The sequence below is a fragment of the Lonchura striata genome, chromosome 3, assembly GCF_050655825.1.
Source record: "Lonchura striata isolate lonStrDom1 chromosome 3, ASM5065582v1, whole genome shotgun sequence".
Taxonomy (NCBI): Eukaryota; Metazoa; Chordata; class Aves; order Passeriformes; family Estrildidae; genus Lonchura; species Lonchura striata.
The window spans coordinates 49,353,152-49,370,600 of record NC_140705.1 but is presented as its reverse complement, the minus strand read 5'-3'; the positions used below and the strand labels follow the sequence as shown (position 1 = coordinate 49,370,600).

General features: G+C 36.8%; 1 protein-coding gene across 1 annotated transcript in view; it reads left to right on the top strand.

Moving 5' to 3' along the window:
- The window catches only part of MAN1A1 (mannosidase alpha class 1A member 1), a 139,598-nt gene that overhangs the window by 73,127 nt on the left and 49,022 nt on the right, over positions 1-17,449 (top strand). The window contains exon 5 of the mRNA XM_021547138.4: positions 6,329-6,423. Coding sequence (XP_021402813.3) covers positions 6,329-6,423 — 95 coding nt within the window. The remainder of the gene's footprint in view (positions 1-6,328; positions 6,424-17,449) is intronic.

Here is a 17,449-nt window from a genome sequence, read left to right as displayed (position 1 = left end):
TTGTGTTGATCAGCTCCACTGATCTTTGACTACTGTAGGTGTAGCCTTAAGTGGAGCCACTTGTTTTGAATGCACTGTCCCCCTCTTCTCTATCCTGGTAGGAAAACTTGAGACTGGGTGCAGTCCTGGGCTGCAGGTATGCTCATGTTGGTGTAGCATTTCACATGCTCAAGTCCAGCAGGACAAGGGCTGGCGCAGAGCTAGGAAATTGGTCTTGAACACAGTCTGTTTCCTGGGGTAAATGCTCAAAACACACTCCTGACACTTGTGGATCTAGATGTACAAAATACTTCTACAGCTGTTAAAGTCTTCTTTGAAGACCATTTGGCTTCTTCTGTTGGCACTGATGATCACACTGATGTGACTCATTACAATGCTTGTTTCCAGAAATGCTCTTAATTGTCTCATCACCTTTTAGTACAGAATATTCATAAATTACTTCAACTCAGATGGAAGTGAGGACTGAATAAAATACGACTCACTGGCACCTGCTAATATCAAGGTGACAGTAATTTTAAAAGCACTAGTTGCTGATGAATTAACACCAACATCTAGTTAACTTACCCAGCTGTCATAAACACTGAAAATTTGTTACAGGAAATAGGTTTCAAATAATATGACAGTTAGGTGTAATATCACTTGGTATTGCAGCTAGTGCAGAATTCAGCTTACACTATTTCAAGTATTCTGTACTTGTACAGGTGGAGTACCACAATTTTTGTAGCATTTTTAGTCTTTCATTGTGAAAATAAAACAAATGTAAATACAGCAAAAATCCTGGATTGTCTTCCAGTAAAGAAGGTATTGGAACAAGTTGTTCTGAGAGGGTTCTTTTTTGTTAGCAGATCACTTTGAACCCAAATCAACATTTGTTATGCTGAGAGGATTTCTCTTCAGTGTTCTGAAGAGCAGGAAAGTGGCCTGTCCCTGTTCATTTTTCTGCTCTCGTTTTCTGCTCTTGCACTGAAATATTCATTCCTTACCCTACTGGGAAAGGCAGTCAGGTACAGGAAAGAAAGCAATAAATCTTACTTAGTGACTTGTCAGTTTTTATCTGTAAATATAAAAACAAAAATGAGAAATTCTTAATTTGATAGAATTAGAAATGTTGAGAAAATGTCTTTGTCAATTGAAAAAAGATTTAAATATAGTATTCCTTCCTTTGATGTTAAATTTTATCTTCTGGTTCCCTTTATGTGGAGGACTTCTTAAGGCAGAATTCTGGCTGTTCTTTAATTTATGATGCTGTACCATGTTATGCCTTTTTTAAAATTAGATGTGCCACATATGCAATTCTAAGATATTTGTTTCCTGTGCTTTCTTTTCTTCCTGATTAGCAATAGCAATTAACTAGAATGAGGTAATCTGACATTTTCAAAGGGATTTGTCATTCCAGCCAGAGGAAACATTTTTGTTTATCCAGAGGAGATAGCATTCTTGCACTGTAATGAAAGCCAGTGCTCACCAGATGACAGGTCTGGTCTTTGCCCTGTGGTTGCATCTTTGCAGGCAGAGCCTTGTTTCTCTGTGGGAACACTCTTTTCCCTAATAAGATTTGTTAATGGACTGAAGAGTCTGCAAGATCTGATTGATTGTGGTGTTGGATGTTCTAACATTAGCTCTGGATGTATGATCTCTTATTTAGTTTGTTCTTTCTTATGAAAACCAAAAATACTTACATATATTTAAGAAATATTTAAGGCTATCTAATGAGTGAGAAAATAATGTCTTGTTCCCTGGCTTGGTGTGTGTGTTGCCTATGGAATGAACAGACTGTAATAGGAAAGACGAGTGTGTGCAGCAGTGAAGTGGATTTCTTGTTTACCTACCAGTGCTTACTCAAATATTGCTCAAGAATTGCTGGCTTGGAGTAATGGTTGTGGTCTGACATGCTTTTGTGTTTGTAAGGGAGTCAAGACTGGCAACTCAAAGGACAATGAAGGTGCTTCTTTATTAGTCCTGAGGTTATTTTAACAATTCACAATCTACTAATATAAACAGAGATTGAAATAGAAAGTGTAGTAACTATCCTCTGTCTAATCTATTGTATGATTGTAGTAAGTATCTAATTTTCTAAGTGCTGATTTTGAGTAGGACTGCAGAGTGTGAAGGAATCTCTACATATTTCATGGAGGAGTCCATCTTACACAGGACCTTCACACAGTATGAATCAGTATTATACTTTTAAAAAATGCTAGTAACACCTTAGAGTTTAAAAAGATCTCACATCCAAAGTCTGACTACTAGCAAAAATTAGCTTAAAGAAAAATGCTTTAGAAAGCATTTTGTATGCTGCCCAACTTTATAGTTTTAAATACTGATCATGTATTTGTGACTTGTGTCAATTATAATTTTCTTTCCTGAACCACAGTGCTTCACTTAAGAGTAATTTTCTTTGTTGTAGTACAGTGTTTAGCTGAGTTAAATATCAGTGCAATTTTTAGTGGCTTCATTGCTCTTTAAAGGTAATCATAGTACTTTGCTGTGAATCCTCAATTTAAAAGAAGGGATTGATGGCTGTGTGGCTTTGTGGCTTACTCTGTGCACCACCTGGTAAAGGGAATGCCAATATGCCAGGTAAGTAACTCCACAGTCCCCTTCTTTAAAAAGTATGCTGTCTAAATATGATAGAGCATTGGAGAAAGTGATAGAGGCCTCGGGAGTGCTTTGTAGACTTTTATATTTGTAGGTGAATATTTAGACATGGAGTGAAGGGTGGGTTCAGGTATAGGACTATGACAGCTTCTCCCAGGTCTGACCCAGTTGGAGTACTCCTTGTAAGTAATCTTTCTGCTGGATGAGCATTCTTGAGGAAAAGCCAGAAAGGCCCTTGAGGCTCTACAGATAACCACTGGGATGGGAAATTTTGCCCTGGATGTTTTCCTTTATTATATATAATGTCCCTGATTTTTGTGCCCTGTCATTTCTGCCTTTGTTTTCTGCTTCTCATAATGGCTGTCATAGTTTGTGCTTACCAAACAATCACTTTACTGGTGGTAGTGGAGAAGGATCGGGGCTTGGCAAAAGTTGAAATTCAATTCCAAAGCAGAGATAATAAGTAGAAGTTCCTATTGTCTATTTACTTTTATTACCCCCCCAGAAAATCTTATCCAGTACAATGTTTATTTCTTGTCCAATATTGTAGGTTTCTGCAGAAGAGAAATACAGTGAACATTGTGGATGGTGTACAATAATTGCAGCACCTGCTTCTCCTATTATTATTAACTTCTAAAGTTGAAAATTGAGAAATTAAGGGGTTCCCTTATTTATCTTCACCCTTTTACCCTTGCTGAAAGAGTATAATTTTACTGCATGAGGCTGCAATTTGTTGTGCTCAGTGTTGTTGTAGTAATGTCATTATTGTCTATGCCATTCTACTTCATAGATAGTAATTTACCTGTCAGTTGTTCAGCCATGTTAAATAAGACCTAGAGATAAAAGTAGACAATGTTCATAGTTGATTTTTATTTTTAACTTTGGAAGGAGAAGGAAAATCACCAGCATGCATTAGTAATAACCTGTTGAAATTCTCATGTAAACAATAAGTGCATCTTCACCTCAGCATTTGTTTCAAAATTGTACAATTGTTTAAAAATATTTTAAAATTCTTTTTTCCTAATTGCCTACTATGAAAATGGCTTAATGCATTAGAAGAGGTGCATTTTGGACGAGAAAGAAGTTGGAATGCCTGGCTTCACTGTGTATTCTAATGCTGGTGTTCAGAGTACTAGCTGTGACAGGACTGAATTACCTTTTCCTTCTATAGCCATACATGGAGCAATAGTTATTGCTTTGTATTTCATGTGTTTATTTTTGATAGCCATTGTTTGTGACATTTCCGTAAAATAGGCAATTTTTATTTTGAGAGAATTTGTTGTTTATGTATAAAATATATACAGTAGAATTTTAAAAGTATGTTAGAGTTGGTAGAAATACTTCAAAGTAAAGCATTATTGCTCTACATCACATTTTTGTCCAGAAGCAATTATTGTAAAAGATCTCATTCTGGGCTCACATTTTGAATGATGTAGGATTGATATAGATTTCAAGGACAGCAGGTACTAAGCCTTGCTGCCTCTGCTGTGGTTAAGTGTCTATGTTTTGAAAGGGAGATCTTCTCTTGTCCTTACATAAACATCTAAAAAGAACACATGTGCCACCTTTAACAGTTCTGTAAGATATCAATCTAGCCCCTTTAGGTATGGCTAAGGTAGGGGGTTTATGCTGTGCAGCAGATGCTTCTACAGAATGTCAGGGTCCTGGTGTGCCCATGGCTTAGGAGGATGATTGCAGCCACTCTCCTGTCAGTACTTCAATGTTTCAGGGCAGAGAGGCTGATGAGTTGATCACACATAGGCTGTGAAAGGCTGAGGGAGGCCTCACTTGTGTTAAAATAATAAAGGATAGGTTTGGCTTCAGCAGACCAAGGTGAAAAATGTGGCTGTGAAACCAGAAAAGCTTGTGCACTCCAGGTGGGTTTCTGTCCCTTGTTCCTCCCAAGGAAATCTGTTAAGAGGTGATTATGTTCTGCACCAACTCATTCTGAGTGTTCACCAAGGCTTTAAGCCTTGGGATGACTGAATTATGTGCTGGATAAAGATCACAAATCCATAACTAATTCTCATCAGAATCCATATAATTGGTAAACTGGGAAGTCAGAAATATAATGGATTGTGAAGGGATTTCCAGGCAAATTGTTTTCCCTGCTTTGCTTCAAGTTTCTCCCAGCACTCTGATGCAATCCACTCAAGAAAGTTTTCTGACTCCAGACATAATTTGGCTTGAAATTACTTAACCTCCCTCAAAATATCTCTTACTGTAATTCTAAATCTTGGACTGTTGCCAGAGACATCTTGAGAGCTGTATCATGTGGAGGGACTGTGGGATGGGATAGAGCTTTTTTATAGTAACATGATTGTTCCAGAGTTTTATATTTACTCCTGATCACATATTTTTCAGTAATAAAAATCTCCTTTCAATTAGGCTTTTAGAAAGTAGTGTTTTACAAATTTTATTTTATTTTTGTGGAAAGTAATTTCTTCATTATCTTGTTTTGCCCAGCAAATGTTTTTATATATTCACATAAACATATATGCATGGCTGCACCACAAGGTGCATCAGATGTACAAACTGATTTCTAATACATAAATAAATATAAATCCATCATAAATATGCCTGGGGAGAAAAAATTAGTTGAAAGGAAGCATTATTAGAAAGAGAGAACAATGAAGGTGACTTTGCTATTTTGACTACTACACCTGGGATAATCCCTTTCAGTGTTGCACAAGATCCCAGTGTAATTCCAAGCAGATAGGCCTTGAACAGCCACATATTGAAATCACTAAATAGGTTTCTATATTTAAGTTGGAACAATATTGTTTCTAATTAAAAACTCTTAGTAGAGTACTCAGTGCACAAACAGTAAGGTTACTGTAACCTGAGCTGGCAGTTGAAGGAAAGCAAAATCCTCTTTGTTCCAGCTTTTTAACTATTTACCTAGACACAAAAGTTCCTCTTGTTAAATTGTCTGTCATTCTTGTGAGCGTATGGTAAACTTGGGGTCTTTCTGCTTCATGTTTTTGAAATGGAAGCTGAAACTTTTTAGATGCTGCATATCAGTTAAGTCTCATTGGCTGCAGGGTTATATTCCAATATATAACTGATTAATTGTGGTACTGACACTCTCTGGGTATAAGTCAGCTGAGTCCATAAAGACTGTAGTACTGCAAAATGTGTGAGGTTTATTTTTCTGGTGATGTGGGGGGGTATTTTTGCCACAGTCTGCCTGTGCAAGGTTGGCAGCACTGCAGCCACGTGGCAATGCAGACCAGGCTCCTGCAGCGTGCTGAGCCCCGTGATAAACTGACAGAGAGCAAAGGTGGCCTTGCTGCTGCTGTGTCCCCAGGCTCCAGGAGGACGTGGCACTTGGGGCAGGGAGCTGCTGGCCAGCCAGCCAGGGTGCAGCAGCATCCTTGGCTCATGGCCCCTTCCCTGAGCACAGGATGCGCTCCTGGCTGCCCCTGCCAGGTGTGTCCTGCTCTGCAGTGTCGGGTCTGGCTGTACAGGTGGCTCTGGCTCGATGCCACTGGTACCAGGAGCAGGTCACCTGGGAATTGTCACTGTGTGTTCCTATTGTGTGAGTTCTCACCTCTCAGGTGCAATGGAAACAGACTGTGGTGCTTCGTTCCTTTGACGTCACGCTAAAGGAGCAAGGATGCTTCATTGGCTGAGATGGATTGTACCTTATGCTCAATAATGATATTAGCTAAATTAATTTAGTTGGAGCAACAGTGCATTTTCCAACACTTGGTTTCTTCTTAACTTTCAGATTTTCCGAAAAAAGGCAGTGGAACTTGGAGAGAAATTGCTACCTGCTTTCAACACTCCCACTGGGATACCTTGGGCATTGCTTAATATCAAGAGGTAAAACTATTGCTTTTTAGTGACTAGAACACATAAAAAATTATGTTTAATCCATCTTTGCCACAAAACTATTACAATTGCTGCAGAGTTTTTGTCCTTCTGGTTCTATAGTTAATATTGGGAAATTTAAGTGGATGTATGTTGCACGGAGAAGGATACATACAGAAATACATTTATTCATTGCAGAACAGTGTTTTTGTCAGTTAGTATGTTGCTCATCGTGAAGTCTTTTTGATGTTGTTTTAGGTAGGCTAAGAGCATTAGGACGTGTGCTTCTTTGAAAGTTTTCTATCCACTTTGTACTCTTATTTTTACCTGTTCTCAAATATGGTATGAGCATGTCCTTCATATCAAGAAACAAGTGGAATACTGGCTACAAGAGACTCACTGTTTTCTACCCTCTCCCAAGGAGTGGTTTTGCTTTGGGCAGTCATGGTTTGAAGGCAGCTCTGTGTTTGTTGCTCTTTAGGAGATGCTTGCTTTCCTGAAGTCACTCTTGCCTCCAGTGTCTGGCTCCAGACAGGTCAGCAATTTCTTGGTCCAACACAGGACTGCTACCTGTGATACTGTGCTGGTAAAGAAAATGGTTTCTTTGCACTGCTTGGTACAGAATATTGAAAATTACACCTGTGGGGTGTATTTGTTTATTCGTAAGTATACATCAACTTTCTTCATACTGATAATAAACCTCAGCATCACTCATCAGAAGAAGGTGAATAAAAAGGAATTTCACATGTGCATGTGATGGTGATGGGGTTTTTGAGTGCCTGCCTCCTTGACAGTCAGCATCTTCCGCTGTTCCCTGCTTGCTCTGTATTTGGGAGTCCACCTTTTCCCCCTAGGGGGATGGACATTGACATATTGCTTGATTAGCTATGTTTGCTTGTAGCTTCCCAGTAAACTGCTCAGGGCCAGTCCTACAGAAATCCCTGGCATGTCAGTTCAGACAGGTTTTTCTTCCACCTTCCTTTCAAGCAACAGTGAGGTAGAAAGCCAAAAAAAGCACATCTGTGTGTGGGAGCAGGAGGGAGTTAGTGACTCCTGAACTTTCTCATCATTGAAGGGGCTGGTTAACTGCTGTCTGGTGATAATCTGTGGACTTTGGCTGGTTACTTACATGCATGCTAACAATTTTTTCACAACAGACTTTAATAAATTCTGCACAAGTTCAGTAGTACAGCAGCTTGAGGCATGCTGGTTATTTGTTTTTAAGCTGTTAGAGAAAATTCTGAATACAAAAGCCTTGTGTATGTTTGTAATTGTAACACAATGATACCTTGTTCCACATAGTATATTTAAGCATGCTTAAAGTATTCAGGCTAAAATTATGTCTTTTATATAGCCCTTTATCTAAATCCCTCCTTAACTGTTAATATTTCAATGTTCCTTTTGCATATAGTTCAAATTATGTGGTTGATCTTTATGGTTTGTTCCTAACTTCTCACAACAACTGATGTGGGGCACTACAGATGTCAGCTGAAAAAAGTGCAAGGTGGTAATGCAAAAGGGATTCGTTTCTTACCTGGCACAAAAGTGAAAGAAGACTTCTGCTGAAATAATTTCCTTTGCTGTGGCAGAAAAATTGGCATGAAATGCTGGGTTCTTGGTTATTCATTCTGAATCCTTGCACATCTGCCTAGCTTTGACCTTCAGTAGATGACTTCCATAATACTGTGAGTAAACAAATATGCTGTCATCCAGGCTTAGGAAATGCTAAGCCACTGAAGCCTGCATACATTGCAGATCTAATATGCCTCATTTCTGATTAGTATTTTGTTTGATTTTATTTTGATTTATGCTTCAAATTGGAAAACACTCACAATAGATTATGGATGTCAGTGGTTATTTTTAAATTATTATTTATGGATTAAGAGATGAGCTGGATATTTGTTTAACTTTGCAAATGTTCTTCAGAAAATAGTTGGTTTTCTCTGCTCATCCTGTATCATCATAGCCAGACTTGCTCTCTCCTTGCATGCCTCTGTGTCTAAACATATATATGTGCTTTTGCCTCCTTGCTCCAAAGACATCCAACTGAAGTATTATTCTCTTTATCTTTTCCATTGTTTCAGTTCATCCTGCCTCTTTCCTCACCACTTAGTAATCATGGGACACTTACAGTCTTGTTTGTGGAACTCTTTTTATCAAATATGATAAAAAGTTCATTGTACTATTCTTCAGCTAAAAATACTTGCCAATTCATGAGTATGTTTGCTTGAAAAACTTCCTTTGGTCTCTAAAGTACAATTTGAGTAATTAAATCAGTGGTTTGTAGCAGGATTTCCTTTTCTTTCTTTCTAAAATTTCAGTTGCACTTGCACATTTCTGATGTTGCTTTGTATTTTCAGTTCATCTTCAGCATCTGTTTTTCACTTCTGCTTCTGCTGCAAAATTTGAAGTTCCTTCTATGGCTCACTTGCTCATTTAAGTAAACTATGTGGTCTAGCACTTGTGGTCTCTTCTGGCTTAAAACAGGGTTAGAAAGAGCTGTAGAGAGAGAAGTGTATAAAACACTAGTGGGTTGACATACAGGTTTGAGTCTTATTTTTGGGGAGAAGAAGCACGAAACTGGCAAAGCCACTTTTATTTCTTTATTTGCTTACTTATTTATTTTCCACTCTCACACAAATCCTTTGTTTAGATAGTTCCTCTTCAGTACTTTTACAATGCCAACTATAACAGTTTCTGAAAATATCACTAGATTCCTTTTTTTCTCCTTCCTAGTAAGCTACGACAATCTGATTTCTCCATGCTAAAACTGTCATTTCTCTTTTTCTCTATAAACTTTAAGTAGTTTATAACTAATCAATCAGATTGCTTGTGTATTTCTGTAATTTACCTCTCAGATTTATAGAAATTTTAAAAATCTGAAATTATAACTCAGTGAGTTAAGTAATTTTAACAAATACCCAGACTTGCATCAAGTTTCCAAGATCAAATAATCTTTTTAACACATCTATTTATTATTACCCCTGTAACTATTAAAGGGAGAGCTGTGTGGGACTTGTGTTTATGGGATGATGGGCAACTGTCAAATACAGAAAAGAACCAAGATTGCTGTTGTTCTGTTGAATCAATCAAGAATAAACATCAGAGTGTACATAAAAGTCTGCTTTTTTTCTTCTTTCAGATGGAAATTTTGTCTTTATGTCACTTTTTCCCCCTTTGAAAGCAGACCTGTATCTGGATTTTAGTCACTATTTCCAATAAGACCACATTACTCTTTGCCAGTAAGCAATCCAGAAGAATTTCTGTATGAAAGAATATATTTTCCATTAAATGTTTACTCTCTATACCTTGACCAGTTGCATAGTTTTAAGGTTTTTTTATGGTGTCTTGTGTGCTGTGATGTAGCAATACTGTTAGGCATTATAGTGACTGCCTTGTTATGAAGAATCAATGCAGCATATAAACTTTAAGTGCATCTGAAACTTTGAAAAATAGTTATGCCTTGCCTTAATGAAAAAGTTTCAACTAGAGTAAGTAATATTTTTATATCTGGAAACATAACAAACTGGAAATGGAGGTTTTTTTTGGATGTCCAGCTTGCTTCTAAGTGTTGTTGTGGCTAAGGGGGATACTGTGCCTGTTTCTCTGGCTCAATGACAAACCTAAGTTATATAATAATTTCTGGCTTAAGGGAACATGGGAAGTGTTGTATAGAAGGAAAAGCTGTGAGGTGTTGTTGGAGTGGGTCAGAGTGGCAAAGCCTAACAGAAGCTAAAGAAGAGGAGTTTGAAATACATGTGATTAATTTGTATTGAAATCAAACCACAGGGAGTAATAAGATTTACTTGACATAATTGTAGAATGTTTGTTGTGTCTGGTGTCAGTTCAGGATTCTTTGCCTTTTACAGTTTAATACTGATTGTACATAAATAGTGGGTCTGAGTTGTATTCAATATAAGATATTTTATTAAATGAAATAGCAGGGGCCTTGCTAAGTGGTTTGCACAAAGTAGTTATTCATAGGTAACTGAGGATGGAAGTGACAGAGCTGTAATATTTGTGTCACTGGGATGTTGTCAGCATGATTTTAAAGCAAGGTCCTCTTTTGACTTTGAAAATTACTATTTTTTCTAAATTGCTACGTTTTGTACAGCACAGTTAAATTATGCCACCAGTCTTCCCAGGCCTCAAAATCTTTAGTTTAAACAAGAATTTCTTGGCACTTCTGAGCCCTTTCAGCCACTCTGTATTCAGAGCAAGGTGATACGCCAATAGCAAAGTTTCAAACACTTGTTTTTCCTCTCACATCATGTGGGGAAAAAAAAAAAGAAAATAGCAAGAAAAAATTAATCCATAGCTTTTTTTTATTTAGAACAACTTTTTACCACCAGATAAGACTTCTGTTCTGTGACAGTAGTGCTAAATGGGATGGTTCTCCCCACCATCTCAGCTTGCCCAGCAGAATCTGGCTGCTTTGGAGAGGAGTTTTATGCTAAAATGCTACAGTTTTTGGAAGGATGGCACACACAGGTGATGTTGTCTTATGGGACACTCACTCTGCTATTTCAGGCTGCTGGTGGCAGTGTTTTATGTTGTAGGCATTTAAAGCATCTTCTCTCTCAGCACTTTCCACGTAGGTGGAAATGTGGCCAATAAACCAACCACCTTGGAGATATGAAATGTTGGTCTTTAAACAATGGGATTTGCTTGAAAATGTTTCAAAATTTCAAAGTACTTCCCAATTTCAAAACATGTTTGAAGTCTCATGGTCTTCAAAATGTCTTGTGCATGTGGCACTTCATCAGAAAAACTCCAATATTCTTAAGGAAAGAATTCAGCATATAACAGAATGGTTCTTTTTGAGTTCTGTGACCTCTCCAAAATGTTATAATCAATGCATTTAAGAGTACATTCCTCTATAGTTTGTAAGTTTTAATGCATTGAGAAAGTTTGAGAATATAACCAAGGGATCCAAACATGTAAATTCAGTAAACCTTGTTGGCAGCTTGATTCTCCCACTTACAGTCAGAAATGCCTGAAATGTGATTGATTGTTGCATTATTTTGCAAAATTTTTGTATAGTACTCTATTCTTTAACAGAATTAACAGTTCATGCTTTTACTCGTGACACAAGATTTTACCAAGTGACACAAGAAGCACTTTCTTGCAGAGATTTAAGCAGGATGGATAATTTAATTTTCTGGTTTGCACTGCTAACTCAAGTGTATAAAATAAAAAAAAAAAGTGCAGAATTTTCAGAGATTTTCAGAGTTAAGTAAAGGGTATTCTTCAAATTTGACTGTATTTGGCAAAAATAAACCTATTTTCAAAGAGAATTTAGAGATTAAAATCTTACAATGTCTGCACAGTTTGTTATTGTAGAATCATGCAGAAACTGCGGTTAGATTAAATCTTTAATTATAGCCATTCTGTCTAATTTTGGCATAATTTTAGAGGAAGAAATCAAAATTACCTAAGAAAAAAGCTAAAAGTAGCAGACATATTTTATAAATGTTTGTATGTGTGGTTTTAGCAAATGAGTCCACTGATGTAATAAAGTGGTAATAATAACAAAAAAGGATTTGGATATTGAGTTAAACACTGAGACTTCCCCTGCAGCAAAACAGACCAATGGAAAGCAGACTTTTGCCTTCAGGCATTTGGATCTCAGTGTGGATTTGTATTAGCACTGAATGCAAAGAAAGAATCCTGGCTGAACTTTGCCTATCTGAAAATGATTTGTTTTGTGTTAAACATGTATTTGAGCATAGAATGATCTGCTATCTGGATATACTGATCTCTTTCCATTGACTAAAGAAGACCTTGTACAATTAATTGAAAGTACTGACATCTTGAGATGAGGAAATTAATTACATCCTAATTTATAAGTAACTAGTGACGAGAATGATTTCAGCAAAGTCTACATTTTTTCAGCACAGGTATTTCAGTTCATTGCATGATTCATAAACAAGTTTACATTTCTTGAGTTGATTGAATGTAAAACAACATGGAAAAATAGTTATGCTTGTTAAATAACAGAAAATTAGCAATTTCCATGTTTTAGGACATGTTAGAACACCACAGGAAACAAATTCCTTGCCATGTCTTTGCCTTATCTGGAATTCCTTGCTGTGTTTTCACCTCAGCTGAAATGATTATCTGTTTCCACATTGCATGATTAGTGCTTTATATTCAATATTCAGTATATGTGACCTGTGCTGATATCTGATTTACCATTAAGCAATGTAAAAAAATCTCATTTATAATAATACCACAAAAATTTCATGAGATAGTTCAAGGAATGTAGCTCTTTGTCAAGAAAGAAAAAGAACCAAGCAAAATATTATTTTGGTGATAGCCCATAATGATAGGCTTTATTATTCAACTAGCAGCTTCAATTCAATATTGTAATGCAGAATTTGTGTGGGAGGCTGCCCTCTGGCAATAACACAGGAAGAATTTGGGACCTATTATTATTATTGCAAAATATCCTTCTCAGTTGAAGTGCTTTCTTTATAGCCAAAAGAAAGATTCTAGTCCCAGATTCTAACTTTAAACACTCTTTCCACACAGTTTATCAGTGCAATGTAAAATGAATATAGATACTTGCAAGTTCATAATTATCATATTATTTATCTGTGTAAAAGCCTATGTGAGTATTAGTTATGGAACTCCTCAGCACAAAATGTACGATTACAAACACTTTATAGATCTCTGTGGTACTAACAGTAGGTAATGTTCTTTTACAAAACCAAACAAACCTGCTGCCAGACAGTCCCACAGAAACCAGCTGGCTACCAGAGGATCCATTTCATGGGCCTTGTACCCCTTATGAGCAGACACTCCCCAGGGTATCAAAACTCTCCCTGACTATCATGAGATTTTGTGTCTTGATGGCTTAAAAACATGGGGAGTTGCTTTTTTTTAGTATGTTATTTTTAAAGAAGATATAAAGGTTTTCTGTGCCAGAAAGGGGAAGGATAAGCAGGTTGAACTGTTTTGCGTTTTGCCCTAGAAGAAATCAGGATTAGGAAGTTCATATGCTAATTCATGGCATGTACCAAGCATGTACATCCAATTTCCTGCTAGACTGGTTGTAACCAGCCCTTCACTGAAATGCAGTGACATAGGGTGGGAAAGTTGCATCAGATCCTCAGTTTGCTTCCTGAGAGAAAACCATTCTTGCTCCTCTGCAAGTTTTTGAAATTGGATTTATTGAAAATAGGATTTTATAAATGAGCCAGATGGCTAAGGGTGTTGCTCGCACTCCTGCTTTAGCTGGATAAGTGCTGTTATCTCCTCAAAATTGGCAGCTAATCAGGAGTTATTTGCATGCCATACCTTCCCATTGCCTAGGAGTTGCAAGGGAACCCTTTGTGTTGAATTGCCATATTTGAGAGTTGGAGTTGTTTGCGAAGATGTGCAGGATGAAGCTCAGTTCCACATGAGATATGTGTGCATGTTGCAGGAACAAGCTCCTGCTGGAGTGGGACACTGCAAAAGGCACTGTGAAGCAGCCTGAGGAGCATTTGTCCTGCCCTGAAATCAAATGCCCAGGGCTTGGCTTTTCCTTGGCTAATACTGACTGTGCTGGGAACGCTGACACCTGAGTGTAGGCACATTCATCTTTGCACTTGGTTAAAGATCATTTCCCTTTTAATTGCTTGTATCATGTATGACCTAATTTTCATCTGTGTATAGTAAATGATACTCTTGCAGCAGAAAAAATGTGACTGTCAAAAGAGGCTTCCTTCAGAGGGAAGGGAACCAGTTTCTAGAGACTTCAGATTTCATTAAATGCAAAAAATGAGCACAAGTAGTTCTCAGTCTCTTCCACCACAATTCAATTTACCTCAGAAAAAACACATTATCTAAAAACAATAGTTGTGTTGAGATTGTTCCACCTAAGAGTTTTCCAATGGACAAATTAGAAAGTCACTTATGAATTGTTTATTTTATGTATTTGTTACAATCCATGTAACATGTAATTTGTAGGATTTTGCATGCAAAATCCATGACTCATTTCTCATTAGGGAAATCCTTGAAATGACCATGAGAAGGGGGGGGGGGGGGGTGTTGGGGGGGGGTTGAATTTGCAAAGTGCTTTGCTTGTGTATTTTAGCTGGAATTTGACACACCTGGTTAAATTCTCAGCTGTGTGGGTTGTTTGATTATTTTTCCTATAGTGGTTTAAGCATCTATATGATGTGGCAGATAGTAATGGTAGATAGTAAGGATTGAGATTGACCAAGGAAATAGCTTACTGATGTTTATATTTAATCTGTATTCTTACCATCCTAAAATGATGAGTATCAACAAGAGTTGCTAACTGTTTTTCCAGAAATCATTACTGAGAACAGATTCTACTGTTATCTTCACAGAATACTGGATTTTTTTCCCTTGCTCAAAAAGGAATTTCCTTCTTGAAGTACATCTTTGGTTTCAGATAACACATAGATGTGTAAATATTGGTAAATCTTTATTCATAATTTTCTGGTTTCTTACTGCTGCTGATGCAAGTGGCTCTCTCCTTAACCTCCACCAAACCGCGCTGTCTCAGCTGGACAGCCAAAACCCTGCTGCAGCTGACACAGCTACAGTGCATCATGTATATCACAAATACCAGTTTTAATTATCTGAATTTTCAACTTCTCTTTTTAGCACTTCATAATCTAATTAATACTGTGAAACTTGAGTTTTGTGGTTTTCGGTTTCATTGTACTGGTGTTGAGGAGTGTGTGTTGTGCCATTTTTATAAGCATGTTTAATTTTAAGATGACTGTTCATAACTGCTTCTAACACCTTTTGTTATTCTGAAATTCATGGTATATGTGTTTTCATGGATATGTCAGATACTCTTGCAGTACAATTTCCATTTAATCTTTTTGATTGACATTTAAAACAACAAATTAGCACAAAATGGGCTTTTTTCCCCTAGAAACAGTCTGTTGTATCAAAATAGTAAGAACATTCATACAGATTCATGTTTTGCTTTACCTTTTAACAAAAACAAAAGTTTATTATTTGTAATAATTCAGTTATATTTAAGATTTGGTGAGAATTCAAGAGTTTGGTTTTTTTTAGATATGATGTAAGTATCAATTGCTTGCCTGCTTGCATAATTACTGATCGTTATGTGCATTTTCTCAGCTTTATGACCAGCTTCATACACCCAGCAGAATAGAGAACACCTAATTGTTTTTAAACAATAATCTCAGCATTAAGTACAGATGTCTGTGATGCTGTGTTTGTTACTTTCAGTTATCTAGATGTTGATCATTATAACAGCCCAGTTTTTGGTTGGTAAAAAGCTATGTTGTTTCTTACAGTGTCCCTTAAACATCCAGATATTTAATCTAAGTTGCAATTTTTTAGTACAAGATTCTGAGATCATCCAGTTCCTTTTTGTGGTAAGCTTTCTGTAAATTAAAACCATTGCCATCTATCTTTGATCCTGCTCTACTTCATGTATTTTCTAAACTTGCTACTCCTCTTCCATGCTTGCTCCCCTCTTCTAATCCATTTTGATTTTGGAGGAGAAGCACACCAGTGATCATTTTCAGTTCAAATAGGTTTTTCTACTGAGCTGTGATTCTGTCCTTGCCTACACATCCTCCACAAGAGGAATCTGAGTCCTGGATATATCATGTTTTCCTGACCTGGAGGTTGCTTCTCTGAGCCGTTTTCCACATGTTTCAGTTTGATGTCAGGTGAAAATCAATATTTGAGAATTGTATTGGTTATTATCCCACATATGTGTCCTGAGACTTCTGGGCAGACTGTTATTCATTTCCTCCCCTTCCTATCTTCCATCCTCCTTCCTATCTTCTTTACCTCCTTGCTTTCCTACATCCCTAATGTTCTTGAGGTCACCTTGCTGATTGTCTCTCTGCAGCCACTCAATGGGACACATACTAAAGTTGCTGCTTTTAGGTACAATCATTTATGGAAGAGTTGATCCATCATAAATCCTGCTTTTCCGAGTGTATTATCTAGTACATTGTTCCTTAAGATCTTAAATATATTGAAATATTTGAATATTCTGGAAAGAGTGCTAATCAAGCCTATGTGTATTTTGGTATACATTTGAGGGGGAGGAGGTGTTTATGTACACCTCAGCACAAACTTATAGATGTTTTACATGTATGTATAAAAAACATATTTATAATATTTGGGAAATTGACAATTGAGCTTCTCTAGGGAAGCTTGGGAGAAAAAAAATACATAATAAAAAGCTTGTGCCTGCCTCTGCTGAAGGCTATATTCTCTGTTAAAATGCCTTTTCTTATCTCTAGTCTTTCACAAATACAAAATTTCTTTATCTTTACCATTCCCCAGAAGACTTCATGAACATTAAAAATCACAAACACACAAATAAGAAGTATTGTCAGCCTATGTTTGTTGCTGGCATTTGCTCTTCCCTTTTTTTCACACTTAAACTGACTATGTGAAGACTTCTATTAGATCAAAATAGAAAAAGCCATCACACTTTGGATGCCACAATGTTATAATTCTTGTATTTCTCATCTTTTACAAAGGAAGAAAAGTGAGGAGAGGGGAAAAAATATAAATTTTAAGCAGTAATGAGGGTGGAGAAATACGCCAACTTGTGGGCTTAATACAAAATGAAAAAATGGTGCACTGACTTTAGATGAATAATCCCTTCCATTTTATAAAAACACCTTTTGTTACTAATGCAGATATGGAAACAGATAGGGGAATATATGCTCTTTGAATGCTGTTTTAATTATCTTTTCTGTATTTATAATTGAATGCTCTTGATGAGAAGTTTGATGAACTTTACCCTATATATCTATAAAGTTGTTTTCCTTTACTAGTTCTCAAAATTTCTTGCAATATATGCAAAGGTCTGCAGCACTTTTGATGATTTCTAATGACAAAGTCAGTTGAAAAGAAATTTTCCAAGTCTCAGCAGTGAAGGTTTTCAACAATGCGCCTATGAATAAACCCTGTTTTCCTGTTCAAAATACCTCGGTACACAGTATCCACTTCTAAATTTTGTCATTAAGAAGATTCTTTAGGAATTCATTTTTAAGCTTTTGTGGTTTTTATACCA